At 39.2% G+C, this 23,822-nt stretch overlaps 1 protein-coding gene across 3 annotated transcripts in view; it reads right to left on the reverse strand.

Annotated features, from left to right (window-relative positions):
* LOC131685524 (protein tweety-2-like) overlaps window positions 1–23,822 on the reverse strand; it is a 280,502-nt gene that overhangs the window by 18,745 nt on the left and 237,935 nt on the right. For all 3 annotated transcript variants that reach the window (XM_058969314.1, XM_058969316.1, XM_058969317.1), the window contains exon 5: window positions 13,564–13,806. In XM_058969314.1, coding sequence (XP_058825297.1) covers window positions 13,564–13,806 — 243 coding nt within the window. The remainder of the gene's footprint in view (window positions 1–13,563; window positions 13,807–23,822) is intronic.

Below are 23,822 nucleotides of genomic sequence, written 5' to 3' on the forward strand. Positions count from 1 at the left end.
TATTTCGATTTTCGCTTTACCATTTCGATCAATGCGTTGAACTTAATGCATACGGTTTTAAACAACATCCAGTACGGTACCATGGTTCCATGCATAAATGACGTAGCACTTTAGGGGGTAGAGGGGTGTAACAAATTTATGACGATGTGTGACGAGGGGGAATATTGTGAAAAATGCTACGAGGGGGGGAGGGGGGTAAATTCGCCGAAAAAAGCTACATCATTTATGTACGGCCCCAATGGGTAGGGTTACGGAAGCGGTCGAGCTAACTAGGGCTCAACATTTTCGATGCGCACAAATCAATCAGCCGAGATTTTAATCTTTTATGCAGAACGAGTGTCTAAATAAATCAAATCTTTCCGACACGCACCGAAATGAGCAAGAGAGTATGCTGGTGTAAATACACTCAGGTTTTTTTACGCGGGGGATACAGGCCGTGTAAATGAAAACTGCGTAAATGAAAACCGCGTAAATTTCATAATCCGCTTAAATTTAAGAATCCGTATTGATGAAAACTTCGTTAATGGATACCGCGTAAATTCAAAAATCCGCGTAAATGAAAACCGTGTAAATTTCAAAAACCGCATAAATACAAAAATCCGCGTAAAAAACTGCTTAAAAATACCGTACAAAAAACCGCGTAAAAAACCTAAGTGTACACTGAGTTTCAAGCTCAAAATAATCGGCTTTCCAAATTTGAGAACCGTCGATTTGTTTTTTGTCGAAGTTTAAAACTCTAGTATCACAAAAAGCAACGCGGTACTAGATTCATCGCAACGGCATGCTCTCAACTAATTTAAATAGATCTGTCGGCTACTGCTATCGTCTCCGCTCCGACGTTCGACCAGAGAATGAGCTCGCCCGAGCAATACTGAAAGTTATATCACAGACTAACAGACATAACACTCAAAAATAATGCTTCGCCCATTTTAACGGTCATTTTAAATGTATTCGTAGTTGGGACTGTGGCCGCTTTTGAAATTATGCCGCCACTGATATATGAACAAGCATATGGGGGATAGACCATTAGTGAAAAATTGTTTCCAAGCCGGAGGGGTAACTCACTAGCGAATGAGTGTTTGGGACAGTGAACAAAAGGTGGAGCTGGTGTTCTGGGAAAATTGCCGGATCGATATTTTTTAAGAGAGTTCCCTCATAGTGTTATGTCTGTTGGTCTGTGGTTATATATCCGAGGATGATGTCATCGGCAAAATCAATACAGCCAATGGAAGAGAGACATCATATTCACGAGCGCTTTGCCGCTGGATGCCTAGACCTGTGGTCGTCCCCACCCCTAGCGGTAGCAGTGATCAAATACAGCACTCGTTGCTGCGCATTGTCTGAACATGTCTGGCTGCTACTGCTGTTCTTTACGGCCCGACGTTCGACAGGAGCATGAACTCGTCCGAGGAATGATATTCCTTAAATAGTCGAGGATGACTTTATTCATAGAAGCGTAGTGTGCTGGGTGCTCAAATCTGTCGTACGAGACGCTATAGCAACGATGTTACTTGTTTGGCAAAAGAGCAACTGCTGATTCAAACAGGCACGCGGTACATTTATTTATAACTTTTCGTGTTCGATTGAGTCACGTAGGTGCTTCCTATTGACGGCTCTGCCTCACGAATGGCAAATTTCCCTATTTTCGGGAACTTTTCAATTCATTTCAATTCTATCGATTTTCAAAAGACTGCTTTTATTGCAGAAATATTACATGTTTATTACCAATATTCAGGTTAAACATTTCTGAATCGGTTGTTGCATAAATGATTAAAATCTATCTAGTAATAGCGGAGTTATAAGCGTGTAAACCTTACATAGTTTCGTTACATAGGACATATTTTAGGTTTTAGAATGACACCTAGCCTTAGATAGTGGAGTAAGACATTTTCAATGTCAAAAACTTGAAGATTCGCCTTTTCGACTTTTCCAAAAATCTTCTGAGTTCTTTGCATTCAAAAAAGACTTACAATAAAACCAGAAACAGTATTAATTGCACAATCCGTGCAAAAAACGCGGTACGTATCATCAGTATTAAAAAAAAAAAAACTTAGTGTGCATACATGTGCGATCATCTGAGATTTTTCGTGACAGGACGATATGTCGGTTCCAGAAGAGAAGCTGAGCTGAGTTTTAATGTGTCTAGTCTCAATTTTCCGAAAGTTTGTGTTATGCATTTATGTATTTTGTTCGTGATACTGTAAAAACATAGTTCTAGTTTTCAGTAGAGATTGTCGGGTTTCCTTTATTCTTACGAACCAACCTGAGAAATTTAACATCGAAAAACCCGACTCTGATCCATGCCCGAAACTGTAAAAATTGAAACACTCGAATCCGAGTTGAGCCCGAGAAATTTAAAATTAAAACACATAAACCCAACCCGACTCCGAGAATATAAATTTTAGAAAACCGGACCTGAACCCGAGTAAAAAAATCTCAAATTTTGTCGAATTTTAGTATTCATGAAATTAGCTATACAATCCTGCTTTTTCAGGTTTTCGATAAAACTAAAAACTACAAGGGGCAGCCCTATGGGGTTGCACGAGCTGTAGACGTAGGACTATACTACTTAATGTAAAATAGTTATTTTCTTAGTACATTTATAGTAATAATAAATTAAATATATTTCTTACGTATGGTTTAATCACATCCAATCAACATCGAATATTACATATTGAACCAAACCTTCTTGGTTATCAGGTCATTTCATTTGTAGTAGGTGATCGAATCCGATTAAACTTATTTAAGAAGATCTGAAGAAAGAAGACAGAAAACTGTAACCGAACTAATATCTGGAACTAAATCTTTATAGCATAAGATTAGCCTGTAAAAACTTTTCGATTGTGTGTGGTAAAAAACCCGGACCAGTGAAGAAAAATCAAATTTTAGACAATATAATCACATTTCATGTATAGACCAAGCATTTTAGTTATATTTTGCCATTATTGTAACTTTCCTAAAGTACGACTACAAATATAGCGAATGCATTACCGAGACTATAAATATACAAGAATAGAAAACAATTTTATATATGGAAAACATGCGTTTTTGCAACAGTGGCAGTGTATTCATTCATAAATATACTTTGTAATATGTACCTATTAGTAGAATCAAAATACTATAGGCTGAGTGGGAATGAATGACGTGATGGGGAAATGAATCAATGAATTGATCGAACGTAAATAATAAACTTTCGTTGTGCAATTTAGTAACAAATTAGATCTACCTACCCACACATTCGCCTCAAACATTAAACCCACGCGCAAAGCAAAATGAATGAACGCTGATGGGTAGAGCGAAAGAGACAACTAATACCACGACACTATGTTAACCGTGTTTGCAAATGGAGCTTGCATGTACAAATTATTTTGTGTACGAATAATTATACATTAAAGTGTGCTGGAAACGAGCACAACACAAAAGATAGCATAGCGTACCACCACAGGCAGTGTAACGGACTTCTAACTCAGCTACACTGGCTGTGAAAACACACAGCGCAGTGATCTGCTTCACTTGCTGTTCAACAGGTAACTGAGCTGGTCCGGCAAAATCCGTCCGTTTAAATAGTCGACGATGACGTCATTCATAGAAGCGTAGCGCGCTAGGTACACAAATCTGTCGTGCTGGACTAGGGAAGCGCTATCTTCTGTGTGTAAACGCGCGATATTTTGACTAGGTTGTTCATTATTTAAATTTTTAATGCCATGTTATCAAAAATCTTTGGGTTTATCAATTGGAATCCATTCTTAGAAGCACTTCGGGGCGATATGCGCAAAAAAATTGAAAATTTATCGTGAGATGGCTGAATTATATGCGTTTAAAATTGGACCACTTTTCGTTACATACCATTTTTGTAGAATTTGCAACGTGCACCCCTATATCGAAAACAAAGACGTAATCCTACGTCAAAACATAAAGGTTAACTTATCTAACAAAAATTACATTTGGCGCTGCAACCTGCTATAAACTTGTATTTGACATATTTCACGACGCCACCCGCGTTACGATTTGGTACGAACAAACCGGTTAATCAAGATTGTCTGACGTGCACTTCGAGGGCGTATCATTAGCGTTTCTGCTATAAAGCGACAGATAGCATCGTTAGATTATAAGAATAATTTCTTATTCGCTACAAATAGTATGCGCCAGTAAAGCCAATGGAATTCTTGGAATGATTGCAAACCTGCCCATGTCCACCAGTGTGTGAGTTGGATACACATTATTTTTGATCAATTCTCGTGGATCTACGGTGCTATCATGAAAGATCATGCTATACCCCCTGTAGTCATTCGTTTAAAGGTTCTCATAAGACGTCTCTGGGGTTGATCCAGATAAAAAAACACTCGTAGTAGTCCGTCTCCATTTTTGGAGCTAGCGTCAATCCGGCTTTAGCTGAATCCCGCCACTAAGTTCGTGTCGGATTCGGGTGAGAAGAAGTCGAAACGTAAATTCTATAACTAATTTAGTTATAGGTTTTGTGCCCTTAACGCGCAAATGCGGTTTTAAACAATTTTCTCCATAATGGAGAAAAAAGCAAGTTCGCTTTTTCCATTGTCCATATACACACAGAACCACATATTTTAGATTATTACGCAAAATGAAATCGATTTTTTTCCTTCACCAAATGAATCATATCACGAATACTTTGTTTTATGCCACGTTTTTTGCTGAGTCTCATTCACCTTGATAGATTACCTCGGCAAGAATAAAATGTTCTTTAGACAACGCACACAAGATAAAAGTACAGTCGGGTCTCCTACTACGCAGATTCGTACTACGCGGATTCCTATTGCGCGGTGCCCGCGTAGTAGAAAGATGGATTATGGATAGATAAAATTGAAATAGATGCACCAGGCGGCATTAGTGAGCATGTTATATTGTCCAAGCTTTCCATACATTGTAGTTTGTGATACATGCAAAAAAATTTAATTTTATAAATTGGGTAGCAAAATTCTTGAAGAAGATAAAGTCACCTGATTATTGATAGAATTGACTCTTAATTGCGCAATGTTGTTTTAAAACAATTGTAAACAATTGTGAAAATCATCTCAAATTTATCATAGTAGGTATGGGACAGCTTTCACAAAATTAAAAAAAAAAAAAAGATTTGCGCCTTAATTGGACTAGACATGGCGCTAGTCACTTTGAAAAAAGTAATCCAAATCCCATGAACTATGGGATCCCTACAGTAGAGATGGTCGGTTTTAAATTTTTTTTCGAACACGAACCCGAGAGCTTCGAAACTGAAAACCCCGAACCCGACCCGAGGCCCGAGCTCGAGATTATACAAATTTAAAAACCCGGATCCGAGAATTTAAACTTGAAAAAACCCGAGTCCGACCCGAACCCGAGGATAAAAAATTTGTAAAACCCAAACCCGAGAAGTTCAGAATTGGAAAACCCGAACCCGACATGAGCCCGAAAATTTTAAATTTGAGAAACTCGATCCGAACCCGACTTGTTAATGTGAAGAAACAATCAAAACTTGTTAATATGAAGAAACAACCAAGTTTTTGAATTTTAAGTTCCAGAGCCTGATCCTAACTCATCTTAGAATCGCTTTAACCACAAGCGTCCAGATTTATCTTTCTATCGCAAAACGAATTACTGACGAGTGGAATGAACATTTAAATTAACTATTACCAAAAATAGAATTTGTAATGCGCTGAGAGACTAATAAATCGTCGTTATCTTGACCGGAAAGATCTACAAATATGGAGCTAACAAAGAAGACACAAAAAGCTCAATGATGACGGTTTTAAACAACCTTGCCCATCATGTTCAACCAAAATTTCTAATTTTTTTTACCGAAAACCGTTCCTGCAAAAACAGTTTTGAATAATTTATTACGTGTATTAAATTAAGCTATGGCAATTGGCAATTCGAGTTCGATAACCTACGTACTACGGGTTGGTATCGCTAAACATATGTCGGTGGTTGGTTTTCTGAGGCGTTCTTGATATCACATCATTAACGTTAGAATGTTCGTCTACGTCGAGTTCGATAGTCTACGTCTACGCGCCAATAGACATGCTTCGACATCTCCAAAGGAATTTTTGAAACGACTCCAAATCTCTACAAATACACTAAACAGAATTTACAATATTATTTGCGTCGATAATGCTGCCATTCTTACAGCATACTCCAATCATGTAGTTCTCCGGGTCCAGATGATGTAACTACCCTTGATATTCGTCATAACAGGGCATCAGTAGGAATTTTGTGTTCAAGTTCCGTATCCAAACTATTGCTAGCTAGTTATTTTAAACTGTATTTTTTTACTGTAAAGCTGGTCGCTCACGAGGCAACAGGACACATGCTACAAAAAACCTCATCTTTCCTTCGCTGACAACATAGAAGATTTTTCCACAGATACTGGATACAACCGATACAAAATTCCTTTACAGTGAACTGCAGTGCGCTTCAATACGTGGTGTGATCTGAACAGAACTGTTGTTCGGATTCATTCATTCAGAACGGGATTGACAGAATCGAGACTGTCCAATACCGGTTCATATGCTTTGCTTTTCGACATCTACTGTGTAACTACTCTAAGTATCCTTACATGTAACTACTCTAAGTAGTGGCCATTTGGGCTAAGTCTGTCGGTGTAGATACAACAAATAAACAAATAATCAAATAAACAAAGCGCCGTTATTGACATTTCGAAGTTTAGAACTCTTGAAACGTGAACATTGAGAATTAATAGCTAATCCCAGGCCCCATTCGTTGATTCTTTGTGCAATTTCGCTTATTCTGGCCAATCACGGAGTAGTAACTTAAGGGATGAGTGCTGTAGAGTAAAGTGTGGTGTGCTCGCAGTTCAATTAGCTATTTTTCCCTGCTTGAACATCTATAATTCGCCGCGCTAGTGACGATCTGCTTGAATACAGCAGAGGTTTTAAAACGCGCCAAAGTTTGCACTTCTAGTGATTATTAAGTGTGATAAAACGCAATCTAATTATCCAACACTATAGCATATACGATAAAAATCCCTTCAGTAGTTTTCGCTGTTGTTATACTTTGAGGACGTCACCGATCAATTGCTGCCAACCTATTAATCTGCACTGTCATAATGGTTCGCAACAAACATCGGAACCAAAGCAAACAGTGCAATGACAAACAAAAAAGTGTCGAAACGAATGGTGTTGTTACCCTTGATAGCCTATGGGCGAATATTCAAAAGCTGCTCGCCAATTCTAACGCGCGAGTATTGGCCAAAATTGAATCCTGGAAAGCTGAACTCGTACAACGAATGGACAATTTGGAGACTCACCTCGCTGCAATCAAGGTTGAGTACACTACCGGAATAAACGATTTGACAAAAGCAGTAAAGGAACTCCGCAATGAACTGGATGCTACTAATGAACGTGTAAGCCGAATGGATAGATCAAATGATCTCAGTATCTCTGGAATACCATACGTGCCGAACGAGAATTTGCCTCCTTATTTTTCGCAACATCTGTAAGGAGCTGTTGGATACGTGCGATGATCGTTCGCTCGTTCACTTGAAACGATTTTCAAAGCAAACTGTGACGACTGGATCAATTTCACCGATTATTTGTCAATTCGCCTTTCGCCACCATAGGGACTTTTTCTTCAAGAGATACGTTAGACATGGAGCGTTATGCCAGCGGCATGTAAGCTTCGATAACGACAACAGAGTTTTTATTAATGAGCATCTTACGTCTACTGCTATGGAAGTTCGTGCTGAAGCATACAAACTGAAGCTACGAGGGCGCATACAGAAGGTGTTTGCTCGTGATGGCCTTGTTCACGTGGAAGATCATGGAAAAGTGGAAGCCTTCCACTCGGTTCTACAGCTATCTACAAAATTCAGCTACCCTTTCCATTAAGCTCTTCTTTCCTACCTCATTTCCTTTGATACCTTCCCGATTTTTTCCTGTGTTTCCAACCTTTCCTAAAAGTCAAAATATTACACCTATCCTAGTTTTTGCCTTCATTCCCAAGTTGATTTTTATTGTCCTTTGTATCCGATCCTCAAGTTTTCCATGAATGTTCCCTCCTAAAAGTAATTGTTGCTGACAGTTTGTGCTGCGTCGTGCTACAATCATTCACACTTGATGATGGAGCGGACTGCTGTTGGTGCTGTTGCTGTTGTTGCTGCTATTGTTACTACTACGGATGCTGTTTCTATTGCTCCTGCGCTAATGTTATCGCGCTGCTAGTATTCTTTTGTGCTACGACAAATGAAATTTCCATTGATGCTGTTCCGTGCTTTTAATGATATTATTTTCAATTGTAAATTGAACTGCGACATAAGTGCATTATTTAATGTTAGAAGAAGCTTCTAGATGTAAGAATTTGTTCTCTATTATCGTTATCTTTTCACATGGGGAAGCCTTGCGAATTGCTTTTCGCGTAAAGTTTCTTGTATCTCATTGCACTGATTATGGTTAGGCAATTGTCTAACAATACCTCTACAAACATGATTATTCCTAAGTCTGTTCTAAATGCTGCCCTATACACAGATAAACTTAATATTTGTCATGTTAATGTCCAAAGTCTTTGTGCGCGAAGGTTTGCTAAGCTAAATGAAATAAGAATGTTGATCAATAACAGCAAAATAGACATCATTTGCATGTCAGAGACTTGGCTTGATGCTTCTATTATCGATCCTATGATTACTATAGACGGGTTCAAATTGTTCAGGAATGATCGTAACCGACACGGGGGCGGAGTATGCATATATGTGAAAAATAAGCTAATAAGTCGGATTGTGCGGAAATCCACACAAACAGATTTCACTCGTTCTATACCAGAATTTCTGCTGCTGGAGATCCAGTGCGGTATTGACAAGATTCGTTTAGGGGTCTACTACAACCCTCCGAATGTAGATTGCTCTGAAACACTACTACATCATTTCGATGAATATACTGTCACGTACAATTCCACATTTTTCCTGGGTGACTTCAACACAGACCTGCTGAAACACACTGGTAAATCGCAATATTTTAAGAATGCTTTATCGAACATGTCCTACACGTGTATCAATGATGAACCTACGTTTTTTCACCGAACGGGCTGTTCCTTGCCCGACCTTAATCTAACGGATTCCCCTAACGCAGTCCTTAGATTTGGACAGGTATCTCTGTCCGGAATATCAAAACATGACTTGATATTTTCTTCCCTTAACTTTTCAGCTAAATTTGAACCAGAACTCATACATTATAGGGACTACAAACGTTATGACACCCAGGGACTAAGTGAAGCCTTCGACAACATTGATTGGAGCGAATATATTAGTATTCATCACCCTGATATGCTAGTTAATATTTTGAATGGCCATTTATACCGAATTCATGATTCATTCTTTCCTCTGAGAGTTGCTAAACCTAGAATTAATCCCTGGTTCAATGCGAATATTGAAAGAGCTATGATCAGCAGAGATATAGCCTATAGAAATTGGAAGTGCACCAAAAGTGTTCAAGATCATGTCCATTATAAACGCCTCAGTAATAAAACAAATGAACTTATTAAAAAGTCTAAAATTGATTTTGACAGACGTAATTTTAATGTGGAAATTCCTAGTAAGCAACTTTGGAACAACATTAAAAAACTCGGTATTTCTAAAAAAGGAGCGGTTCAAAATAACTTTGATCATTCTGCAAACGATATCAATGAGTACTTTACTTCCCATTTTACCACCGACAACTCTTCGATTCCTACCTTCCCTACAAATAACAATGGTTTCCATTTTAGGCTTATCCAAGACTATGAAATTATGAACGCCGTATTCTCGATTAGTTCTAATGCAGTCGGGCTGGATAATATTCCCATACAATACATTAGATTAATCCTGCCACATGCAATGCCATATATACGACATTTGTTTAATTCAATTATAAAATCATCAGTGTTTCCTCGCATATGGAAATATGTAAAAGTAATTCCCATCAAGAAAAAAGGCAATCTCGCTTGTTTATCTAATCTTCGACCTATTAGCTTGCTCAGCGCGATGTCTAAAGCTATTGAAAAACTTCTTAAAGTACAAATTTCTTGTTTCATTAACGAAATGAATTTTCTACATCCGGCTTCAGAAAATTTCACAGCACTGAAACCGCATTGATGAAGGTGCATGATGATATTTCGCAAGTGATTGATAAACGCGGAATTGCAATTCTTCTGTTACTTGACTTTGCCAAAGCGTTTGACCGTGTATCACATAGCAAACTTTTATCGAAACTAGTATCGTCTTTTCAATTTTCTCATTTAGCGGCGAATTTGATCAAGTCATATCTGAGTGATCGAAGCCAGGCAGTTTTCTTTGATGGGATTATGTCTTCCTATCTGCCCATTGGGTCAGGAGTCCCACAAGGATCTGTACGTGGACCCATTTTGTTTTCACTTTTCATCAATGACTTACTATTAGTATTGGATTTTTGCTCGATACATTTATTTGCTGATGATGTTCAAATTTATTTTTGTGCAAATAAAACATATAGTATGCAATGTATAGCAAGAAAAATTAACCATGATCTAAGAAAAATTCTTTTTTGGTCCCAACAAAACCTACTGTTTATTAACCCCACGAAAACTAAAGCAATGTTACTAAGCAGGTCTGCCATTCTCCCGACTCCACCTCAACTTTATACAGACAATGCATTAATCCAATTTGTGAATCGCACTGTTAATCTAGGTGTTATATTCACGTCTAACTTGAGCTGGGATGATCAAGTAAATGCTCAGTGTGGAAAAATATACGGTACTCTGAAGCGTTTGAATCTAGTTACTAAACATTTCGAAATTACCACCAAAATTAAACTTTTCAAATCACTCGTTTTACCACATTTCATCTATGGAGACTTCATATTCTCAAATGCATCTGCAGCATCCTTGAATAAGCTGAGAGTTGCTTTAAACGCGTGTGTTCGCTATGTCTACAACCTCTCCAGGTATTCCCGAGTTTCTCATCTGCAAAAATCTCTCATCGGTTGCTCATTTGCAAACTTTTATGCTTATCGATCCAGTTTGATCCTATACCGACTTATTAGTTCCAAAAAACCTGCATATTTACATTGCAAACTAAGGCCGCTACTTAACCCACGTACACTAAATTATCAGTTACCTCAGCACAATACTGCTTATTACAACCAGTCCATGTTCGTTAGGGGTATTTCTATGTATAATAATTTGCCATACATTTTAAAATCCATTACCTCATTGAGAAACTTTAAACGAGAGCTGCTTGGTTACTTAAACAACGTGAATTAGAACGCGATATTAGAGAACAATTAGAATTAGATTAATTTAGATTTAGATTTGATACTTTTTCATATTATTTTTAAATGCAGCACAGAATTTCATCAAGATGTAACATTTGAAAAGACTTTGTCTTACGTTACATAATGTCAGTGAAATAAATAAATAAATAAAATAAATAAAAATAACTACGAATTGTATGGTCATTATGTTCATGCTCATGAAATAAGGGAGACCGGGGCTAGTTGGCGGTGTTTTCAGTTTTCAATTTTTACCGCTTTGATGTAGGTAGATCTTGCAAAATAGAACACGCGGTATGAAAGAGCAGACTGTTGGCAACATCTCTGATTTTTTTTTGAAATTGTTTGATGCATTGTCTCCTTTTTAGAGACAAAAATATGTGACGCGGAAAACCCGCCAACTTACCCCGAACCCGAGGTAAGTTGGCAGTATGTGACGATATGCCAAAAGCTAAGCAATCAATTACCTCAAGGGTCCTTTTGGAACGTGCTGAATGTCTTTTCGAGAAAACTGTATATTAACGGACATTTGCTATTATATTTCAGTTTCAATACCCCGGTATTTTGACTTTGACGCTTACTCCCTATTCAAAAGCAAATTTTCGAAATTTTTCGTGCAATTGGCCGGACTAAATGTCTCCAACATTGGCAAGATACACAAGAAAAAGATTTTCTTACTTTGGAGTGAATTCCAGAAATAAATTTTTTTTGATAACTTTGTTGCACTGTAAATAGTACCGCCAACTTACCCCGCGTGCAACACCGCCAACTTACCCCAACCGCATATTTTATTTAAAACTATATAAAAAATAATTGTGGATAGATGTAATATCTATACGGATATTGAAAGCTCTTTTCACGCGCTATTGAAAAATATAATCACCCTAAATACCGCTAAGTATTTAAAATTTAGAAAATTTACTTGGTATGCTCGAAAACACAATATTGCCCATAATTTCAACAAAACAAAATGTTTTGGAACAAAAACACATCGGATAATGTGTTTCAGATTACTTGAGGTACACAACGAGAGGCAACGCTTTATGTTTAATAGAAACGGAGAAAAGGGGCTTCCGCCAACTTACCCCAACCGCCAACTAGCTCCGGGCTCCCCTAAATTAAATTTAACGTTGTGTTCTTCAAGACATTTGTGATTACAGGAACAAAGAATATTTATTATTTATTATTGAGTTGCCATCACTAAGAGTAAATCTATTCCATACAGAACACCACCTTTAGGATGAAGGTGAATTGTGTAATTACATTGAAGTCATGTTGAAAACAATGTATTAGGCAAAAAAAAAATATGTTTAGTTCTCATTGTAAAACTAGAACTACACAAAAAAACGAGTGACGCAAACTAAAAGTAAACGTGCTCTCAGAAGTTAGCAATGTGCAATATGCAACGGAAGCAACACATTGAACTCAAAACTAAAATTTTACGACCATTCCCCGTTTAATGGGGCCGCCTGGTTATGTGTGCGGACTTATTTTTTTGTATCAGCCGGGCGAAAATAGGCAATTAGCTGCAGCGCGTTTGAGAAAAAACGACCCAACCCTGCCGGTTCCGTCCCTTTCGAAACCACAGAGAGGCCATCTGGCCCCCTTCTAGCAAAGCGCAATGGATTCACAATCCGTCGCCTCTGCCGGTGGGTTCGCAGCGCCTTGATCTAGGTTCTGTTACATTCCTCCATTACCCGTATGATGCACATACTCTCTCGTATGATGATGCACTTTGCCGCATTCTTTTATGTATCTGCACCGAGCAGGAAAACCGTGATTCAGAATACCATCGAAGGAGGCGTCGAGGGGAAACAGTGCGTGCGCGTCGCAATTTTTCAAACTTCAACTCGACGCTGGGTTGATGACTTTCAACGCGGAAGCGCACAAAATACCATGCGTTCCACTATTCATGCTAGCGGGAGAAGGGCAGGGCGGCGCGCGGGACTGAGTATGTACTAGATAATGGGAAACAGTCATTCCGGAACGATAACAAGAATGATACGCTTTTGTGGAACCAGCTGGTTGTACTCTATACTTTTAATAAAGTTTTACAAACTGACTTTAATGAAAGGAAAAGACTCGGTGGAACCGAAAAACTCACAACTCAGTCGTTACACACAAAATTATCCCATTACTCGGAGCACAAAGTTAATTGGATAATGAAGTTGGTGCAATTGTTGGTTTCTGGACTAGGAGAGAAAGTTTTGCCGGTTCTTTTCAGCTCGATGGCTTCATGGAATGTGGGGAGGAGACCAGTCCAGTATTGCCCGAGGATCTACCGCCGTTGGATGATGAATGAATACTCGGAAACACTCACCTGGCTGCAGATGAAATCGTTCGGTTTCATGCAGAAATCGCCCAGTGCCACGGCACTGGCTAGGTAAATGCCCGAAAGAAGCCAGCAAACCGTTACTGCCAGCAGACCGCACACACTGAAAAAAATCAGCGCACAGCGGGAACTCCGTGTAGCTCCGATCACCAGAATGATGCACAGCAGCAACAGGAAAGTCAGGAATCCTAGCGTAGCAGGCCATCGCAGCTCCTCGTAGAATTCGTACGTCTGAAAGAGATGAAAGAAAGAAATTGATTAGCAAAAGTTTGATCGAGTGTAGTGAAATATTGGCCCGCCATGGATGGGACCGTAAAAATCAAAGCTGCAGCTCTTTTCCAGTTGAGTGGCTTTACGAATAATAGCAATAACGAAAAAGTGGTCCATTAGAGGCTTGGTCAAAGTTTTCCCCCTTCCGGGTTAAAAATAGTTTTAATTGTCCGAAGGAATGGGAGACGGAAACCCCTTCCTTCACCCGTGTACTAACACAAGGAACCGTTTCGCCAGTCGGCTCACTGCCCTGCAGCTTTACTTAAATGAACACGAACCGTTAGAATGACTATATATCTACATATATATAGGAGAGAAACTTTATTGGGAGTCTCGTTAGCAAATGGAAAACGGGCGATGAGAAAAGTATGAGAAACTGTAGAACTAGAGCCTTAAAGTGGGCCTTCGTTTCTCGGCGAGGCCGCCAGGTAGGTAGGTGGTCCAAGAAGCGGGGGGGGGGGGGGAAATTAACACAGTTGCTGTAATTAGGTGGAACAAAGGCTCTGGGGCTTGGCTGTACTTTGAATCATGAAACATAATGAATCAGATAGTTCTATGGATACTTTCTATATACACTCAGGTTTTTTTTACGCGGGGGATACAGGCCGCGTAAATGAAAACCGCGTAAATTTCAAAATCCGCGTAAATGAAAACCGCGTAAATTTCAAAATCCGCGTAAATGAAGACCACTTAAATTTAAGAATCCGCGTTAAAGGGAACCTCGTTGATAGATACCGCGTAAATTCCAAAATCCGCGTAAATGAAAACCGCGTAAATTTCAAAAACCGCGTAAAAAAAACTTGAGTGTAGTTTACGCTTGGATATTTCCTAAATCCACAAAGTGGACTCTCCACTCTTTTGTTTATGTCGGGGGTTCTCGATCATTGAACACAAACCAACCACTATCTTCTAGTAATATGGTTTCTCTTTTGCTAGTTTTGAGATAAGAAAAACGAATGTAAGAACCATAATATCACACACGATCTGTTAACTTCCGTATATCAAAATTGAATGATGTTGGTATGCATGAACGATGGCCTATTTATAGATTCAAGTTATTTTGATGTATCACGATAAAATCAATTTTTGAACGATTGAAGCAATTTATATATATCGAATTATATTATAAGGGCATCTCCACCGCTGATCTAAATCTGGTATAAATATAAACACTTGGAACAAATTTAGATCTTCTCTACACCACCGCACACTAGTGAAAAATCGTGACTGAGGGATAATCCATTTACAAATAAGTATTTTGGACGGTGTTTATAAAGAAGAAGTCCACTGATGGATTCAGGGAGGGGCGTGCACGCCAGAAGCTGCTTTGAAGAGGGCATTTGCATTTCCTTCTGACGTATATACATTGGTTTGTGCACTTGGGCTTATAATTTCAGAGTCAGGCTATAAGGAATTGGTCGGGCATGTCGCAATCTCATCACTCGAACATCGTTGAGGACATCTGTGTAGCAGTTCAGTTAAATCTCAAATGAAATTGATCCCACTTCTCTTTGTTGTGCCGTCTCAGTCATCATCCTTGTACCCAGGGATGATAGTCACGAAAAGACGAACGGGTACGACAATACTAAACACAAACTGCTACGGTTTGATTTCACACAGCAAGTAATCAAAATGGGTCGAACATTTAAACTATTCAAGACTATTCACTTTTTTACATTCTAAGTTCAAAAATACTTAAATAGTATTGTAGATTCTAATAGCCAAAATTCTACTCAACGCATAATTGTCATAATTTTTAGATCCATAAATTAAATTTATATATCATGTTACAGTTTCTGGAACTTCTAACATCATCATAAAACTAACTGTGTTATTTCAAAGAAATTCTCGCATTTTTCTTTTGATGCCAGCTGATTTTACTCGAAAATTGCTGTTGATGTTAGCTGTTATTATGGCAGCTGTGTAAATGTGGATAAAACGTAACGAAACCGTCATAGGACCCAATGACGTAACGTAACGTAACGCAACCGTCATAGGACCCAATGAGGACAATCTGTTTATTGAGACATTTCCGTCACAAAAAAAACTGAGTGTTTTGCCACGGGTATAGATCTCTTGCCAAATCATATATTCACGAAAACAAACTTCAATCTTCTAGGAACACTGCCATGAGTAGAAGCCTTATAGAATTCGAGCCTAACGATTTGCTTGTAATTCTCATATATTTCATCGTCGATCAAGTCATGTTCTGAAAGCTAATCATAATCAGGAGACACTCAGGCTGTGATTTTTCGTATGGCCTTCGACCGCAGTTACCAGTAAACGGTTCCACTCGGATCGCACCCAGCGGGCAGTTGTGAGAATTTCCTCGTACTTTTAAATCACTTGAACCAGCATTTTTCCAGCTCCCGAGTTGACGCAGATTCTTTTCTCATTCTGCATGAGAAATAATTTGGAACTACGTTACAAACTACTGTAAAAAATTGACAGAGCGGAACTGTTTACACCAAATTTAAGTTTCCCTTACAGCCCAAATTATCTAGTCTTTAAAACTAAATATTTGCAGGTTATCACGATGGCACTATAGAGGTATTCTACAAACATAGCGGCATACATCGCATGCACCAAAGATCAATTGTGCTAGGAGACTTCCTTGAGTGAAACCTAATCATTTAATCTAATCTAAGATTATGCCAACCCTATATCGTAAAATATCGGATTTCAAACAACTGGCCAACGACTTGGAAACCCAACAGGTTGTAGAGATGGTCGGGTTTCAATTTTTTCGAACCCGAACCCGACCCGACCCCGAGAGCATGAAAATTTAAAAACCCGACCCGAGCCCGAAATCATAAAATTTGAAAACCCGAACCCGACCCGAGCCCGAACATTTTAAAACTTAAAAACCCGAACCCGACCCGTACCCGAGAATGAAAATTTTGTAAAACCCGAACCCGACCCGACCCGACCCGAGAGCTTTAAATTTGAAAACCCGAACCCGACCCGAACCCGAAAATTTAAAATTTGAGAAGCCCGATCCGAATCCAACCTGCTAATACGGACAATCAACCGAAGATCTTGAAGATTTTTAATTCTAGGCACCCGAGCTGGACCCTAGGCTCATCTAAGAATAGTAGAATCACTCGAATCTGAAGTAGCACCATACGCATTGAGTTATTTCTGCTTATGGCAAAACAAATCACTGCCGAGTAGAATCCGCATTTATATTTACTATTATTGAACGTCGAATTTGTAATGTTCTGAGAAACTTATAAATCGTCGATATCTTAACCGGAAATTAAGTTAAATCGGCGGCTAACTCATGGGGAAACAGAAAGCTTAATGGTCACAGTTTCCAACAACCTTGCCCGTCGTACTTAAGCAAAATTTCTAATTTTTATCAGAAACCATTCCTGCTAGGCAGTTTCATATAATTTATTACATTATTAAATTAAGCTATGGAAATTGGCAATTCGTGTTCGACAATTCACATGACGTCACCCACGTTACTGGTTGGAACGGTCAAACCTGTATCGAAGGGTATCAATCTTTTTCTGACGTGTTCTTGATGTATCATCATTAGCGTTAGGACGATCTATGATTGGTTATTTTATGCTTCAGATTATATGGTAAGCGCGCCAATAGAGATGCTTCGACATCTTCAATGGAGCTCTCGGAACGACTCCAAGCTTTTAAAAATCCGTTAATGGCTTCAACAGAACACACAAAATTTTTGCGATCTATTCCTTAAGTTCGTGGAAATTCATGTATTTTCATGAAGGAATCCGGATCATGCAATAGCTCAGCCCGGGAACAATCTGACAGAAAGTGCTTGTTCCATATATGTACCAATGATTTGATAGTGGTGCATTATACCTTCACCATATGAGTATCATAAACAACGAAACCTGGCGGAAGTAAAGCTAGGTTTAGGTCTGATGGAACAAAGACTATCTCTAGAAAATAAATTTGGCCAAAATTATCTGCTTTTAAAAAAATAATGTGCCCTTTTTAAATTTGACCAAATTTATGAGTTCAAATCCTTATTTTTCCGTTACAGTTTATTTTAATTGCAAGCAATCTCTATCATAAACCAATTTGATTATTAAACTTCCGTTAAAGCAGGTACAACCTATTTGTTTCATTTCACCAATTTAACAGTGCTTGCTTAAAGTTTGTTTGGGGTACAAATGTACCCCACAAAACCGTTTGCGTTAGTGTTTTGTCATGTGTACATAAATCAAAAAAAATATTATATCTTTTTTTAAAAGCAAAATATCGATACATAGTAAGCGAGAAACTTGTGAAAAATTGTATAAGTTCCAACTCTACCGAATAATAGTATCTGTTATTTGATATAACAAAGCACTACAGCAAAGTAACTAGAAAATGCATTTGGATCGGTATCGTAATTTTTGCTCTTGCGGATCAAAGAGTCAAAGCACATTCGTGAATATGATTTTTGAATATGATTATGCAAGACGCATCATTCGATTCGTTATCTTCTGCAGCAAAAGGAAATTTAATAAGCTTTACAACGTCGTATAAATGGTCAACATCGATTTGAAACGACCGGAGTAATAGAAATATAAAGAAAAAAGAGAATTTTGACGTATTTTAAAGACTTGTTCTATACAAAATGAAATATAACATAATTAAATAGTCAAAACACGAATATGTTTAAACAGGCTACTTTACGAATGATTCTAGAATAAAACTATCCAATTTAATTATAAATTTAATAGAAATTAGACATATTAGAGAGATTTTAGTTTTGGGGTACGAATGTACTCCACAAAACCGTTTACGTAGAGAAAAAGTCGCCACGGTCTAAGTATAGGTTTCAAAGTACCTGTCGAAATTTATATTCCATTAGAGAAAGTTGAGCCGATATTTTCCGATAAATTTCTGTTGGCTTGGTTTATTACTAATTGTGATGAAAAATAAATCGCAAAGAGATTTTGGATGTGAAACACGTATTGTTGAATGCATGAAAGAGCATTCAATGTTCGTTTAAAAATTGAATAATTCAGGCAGTTTGCGAATCTGAAGGGACGGAATTTTATGCATGAATGAAAAAATACAATATTTGAACACCAGAAAATACGACGAATTCTAGCGATTCAGAGGTACTAACATTTGGTACGGTTATATGTGTCATCACTACTACAAAAACCTGTTTTAATCCACCTAGCGGTGCAATTGTGCCTTTCTCAATCATGAACATGATGCATGCTTATATTTATTAAAAGCTTTCAAATGTATTCATTACAATTTTATTATACATGACTTGACAACTTGACTATATACAAGAAATCATTATTGGAGTTCTAAAATTTTGCAAAAGAAAAAGCAGCCAATATTGAATTGAAAAAGGAGCGAAATCGGCTAAGTCCTAAAAAGTCGATTTTTATAAAAAAAAATCGAGATAATATAAAATCTCGACGTTTCATGCATTTAAAAGAAGTTTGTCATCAAAAATACGAATTCGATTTCTAAAATTTCATGGGGTCCCCCCTGGCTTATATGGGAATTTCATATGTGACCGGACGGTTTAGTCTATATTTCCGGAACCATATAGACATATGTGGGGATATTACAGCTATCATTTAGGACTAAGTTTGTGAAATACGGCCCAACCATTTCCGGGAAACTGATGTGAGTTCGTTAATTGTGAAAAATGGCCGCTTTTCCCGGGCCCTTCCGGAACCGTCTATGGTGGTCAATGTAGTCAACAAAAGTTTGGTTGGCCGTCGGTGACCTAGAACTGCACATTTAAGTTGTTTGAAAGACATTTTAACGAAATTTTTACCCTTTTTTGCTTTCATCGGAGTATCGGTTTGAATCGCAATTTGATATGTTCCTTAACAAGTCGGTTTTCAGAGCAATTGCAATACCTTGCTATTAAGAAAGGCAAAAAGACTGTGTTTTGTGTATAGACGCAAATAGTGTCATGCAATGGTTGGGTTGTTTTGTTCAAACCCGAACCCGACCCGACCCCGATAATGTTTAATTTGAAAAACCCGAACCCGACCCGACCCCGAAAGTTCAAAATTTTAAAAACCCGGACCACCCCCGAACCCGAGAATTTCAAAGTTGAAAACCCGGATCCCGACCCGAACCCGAGAAGCTTAAATTTACAGAACCCGAACCCGACCCGAAACCCGTCGGGTTCGGGTCGGGTCCGGGTTTCGGGTCCAAGAACCCGAACCCGACCATCTCTAACATGTTGTAGCATATCAACTGTCTGACCTTTAATGTCAACATCTACTTGGACTTGTGCTAGTTTCTCTCTTAATCCTTCTTTTGGTGTTTTCTGAAAATACCGACTCCAACAGGGAAGCAGAGATAGCCTCGAGGGGTGAGTTGGAACTTTCCTAATCAGCATTTCATAAAACGAGGAATTTAGCTTAATCAGTGAAAGGCAAAGTTCGCCTCGGCCTAGTACATCATCCGAAAATCTTAATGAAACGTCTACTGACTGACGGTATTTGTTTGTACAAATGGTAGTTGGTATTAGCGTATCTTCTCAGTTTGGCAAAAAATCAGTTATCATGTAAGGAATCAATATTGGAACATCACTATACTCACTGTTATGTTAAAAATTTGAATCTATACCTTGTTGTCCACTTAAACGAAGATCCACCCGCACCCGCCTGATGATAGCACTCGGCTATCTTCAGTATCATCGCCTACGTAATGTAGGACTGATAGTTCACAGTAGAGATGGTCGGGTTCGGGTTTTTGGATCCGAAACCCGGACCCGGCCCGAACCCGATGGGTTTCGGGTCGGGTTCGGGCTCTGTTAATTTTAATTTCTCGGGTTCGGGTCGGGTTCCGGGTTTTCAAATTTGATATTCACGGGTTCGGGTCGGGTCCGGGTTTTTGAAATTTTCAACTATCGGGTTCGGGTTTTTCGAATTTGGAATTTTCGGGTTCGGGTAGGGTTCGGGTTATAAGCATATCAAACCCAACGATTTTTTGACGCTGTTTATCTATAAAACACCCAGTATCTTTTTGTGCACCCAAAACCCGATGGGTAGCTTTCTATTACTCTTAGGTAAGATTCTATTGTATTTTCGGTAGCAGATCATGCAATTGCGCATTGCAGTATTAAACTCATTTTCCTGCAAAGGTAGTAAACGGTAGAATGACGAATTTCTGTTGCTGTTCATGTATGTGCATCACACAACCAACCACTTTTTCAGTATGTGTCAACCTTGGCTCTGTTCGTATGTAGGAAAATTTGGTCGATTTCTATGATAGTATTAGTATCGAGTCAAACCAACCGTAATTCTGGCGGATTTCTGCCCAAATTCGGGCTGGAATCTGCCCCAATATTGGAAGAAACCAACTGGAAATACGAATTTTTTATTGGGTAGGCTGCGCAGTGAAATAAATTTTTTTGGCAGTTCTCGGATCCGGTCCAGTTGCCGGGTCCGGACCAGTTCCCGGATCCGGACCAGTTCCCGGTTCCGGATCCGGACCAGTACCCGGACCTGGGCCAGTTTTCAGATCCGGACCAGTACCCGGATCCGGGCCAGTCACTGGATCTGGTCTCTCCCCTTTTCCCTTTACCAGGTCCGGACCTGAACCAGGCCCAGAATTGGTGTTTAGATCCAGACAAGTGTTTGAATGTTTGAAACTAACCCCATTAAGTTTTTTGTTTCTCCATGAGTTAGCCGTCGATCTATCCTACTTTTCAGTTAAGATATCGACGATTTATAAGTTTTTCAGCACATTATGAATTCAATGTTCAATAATAGTAAAACGAACTCCCTTCTCAGGCGAGTATTTTGCTTTACATGACAGTTCGCTTTCTGAAAACCTCTTGGTTCATAGCATGCCGTTGCGTACAACTCCAGACTTCCTGTCCGTCTACTACCAGAACATTCGTGGAATGAGAACAAACACGCAGGCTTTCTTGCTTGCGCTCACTTCCTGCGACTATGACATTATCGTTCTCACCGAAACCTGGTTACGTGATGATATATTAAACACCGAGCTAACGACGAACTACACAATCTACCGATGCGATCGCAACTCATCTACCAGTTATCTACGTCGCGGAGGTGGTGTTCTCATAGCGATAAAGAAACATCTAACTGGGTCTATACTAAAAATGCCTGGATGTGAATGTTTGGAGCAAGTTGTCGTACGCGTTTCACTGCCAGGTCGATCGTTATATATTTGTTGCATTTATCTAAGGCCGAACAGTGATCCTGACTTGTACAATGTTCACTCTTCTGCAGTCCAAAGCATACTGGAGAAATGTAATAGGCGCGACAATGTACTTGTTGTAGGTGATTATAATCTTCCTAATCTTCGGTGGATTTTTGATGACGATTATAAGTGCTACCTTCCTGAAAATGCAACCACGGAACAAGAGACGGCCACCACAGAATCTTTGGTCGCTGGTGGCTTGTATCAAATCTTCTCTGTTAGCAACGTGAATGGACGAACCCTCGATTTAGCTTTCGTCAATGACACGGACGTGTTCGAACTGATTGAGCCTCCCACATCTATACTGAAGGTTGACCCTCACCATAAACCCTTCGTTTTAAGACTTGATATGCGTTCTGCTGACGGTGAAGCTTTTGATACAATTAACGACGACTTCAACTTTGACTTTACTCGATGCAACTTCGATGAAGTCTCAATGGCCATTGGTGCACTCAATTGGCGTGAGATGCTGGTTGGAAATGACTTAGATCAGGCAGTTGTGGCGTTCTATGATGCCATATATGAGATTCTTCGCCGTAATGTTCCTAAAAACGTCTCAGCAGAAAAGCAGAATATAAATTTCCGTGGTGGAACGCTGAGCTTGGTCGCCTACGCAACGTACTCCGGAAACAACGAAAGCGATATTTACATCATAGGACCGACGACAATAAAACTATTCTTCGTCAAACTGAACTGCAATATGAAACAGCCCGGAACAGTGCATTTGGTGAATATCTGAACCAAGTTCAGCGCAGCCTTCGAAATAATCCTTCGACATTCATAAACAGCAGAAAACGTTCCGTGGGTGTACCAGAAAATGTCTATCTTCGAGACAAAAATTCACAGTCCGCTGCCGAGTCGGCGAACCTTTTTGCAGATCACTTCCGAGATGTATTTTCCAGCCCTCCTGTCTATCCATCGCAGCAGTACCTTGGAACATGGCCAACGCATAATATCAACCTTCCTCAACCTAACGTAAATGTTTCTGATGTAGCGAGCGCTCTGTCCAGCGTTGATCCTTTGAAAGGGCCTGGTCCGGATTGCTTGCCTCCTGTGTTTATAAAGCATTGTGCCCGAGCACTTTCTGCACCAATTAGTATTATTTTTCAGCGTTCAATCTCGGAAAATATTTTCCCAATGGCATGGAAAGAAGCTACTATAGTTCCTATTCATAAGGCTGGAAATAGGCACAATGTTGAAAACTACAGAAGAATCTCGCTGCTGAACTGTCTAGCTAAAGTTCTGGAAAAGTTTGTGTACAATACGATGTACGCTGCTTCGACCAACATAATTGACGAACGACAACACGGATTTATGAAAAAACGCTCCGCCACTTCGAACTTGATGACGTACACGAGTCTTCTAGTTCCAGCTGTAGAGAAGCGTCAACAAGTGGACGCTATATATTTTGATTTCGCAAAAGCATTCGACAAGGTGCCCCACAACATTGCTGTTTTGAAGCTGGAGCGACTAGGCTTCCCTGAGTGGGTTACCAGATGGCTGCATTCTTACCTCTCACAACGATCTGCCTTCGTTAGAATTGGCACTACATGCTCAAGCGCATTCGTAACGTCAACCGGTGTGCCTCAAGGAAGTCACCTAGGGCCACTGATCTTTCTCTTATTCATGAACGACCTCTGCACCCGCATCAACTCTGAAAAACTGCTCTATGCTGATGATCTGAAAATCTTTCGTTCAATTGCTTCAGCACTCGATTCTGCTGTGCTCCAAGACGATATAGCCAATATAGAGGAATGGTGTTTGCTGAACGGTATGCAGATCAACATTGATAA

This window comes from Topomyia yanbarensis, chromosome 2 (assembly GCF_030247195.1).
Source record: "Topomyia yanbarensis strain Yona2022 chromosome 2, ASM3024719v1, whole genome shotgun sequence".
Classification (NCBI taxonomy): domain Eukaryota; kingdom Metazoa; phylum Arthropoda; class Insecta; order Diptera; family Culicidae; genus Topomyia; species Topomyia yanbarensis.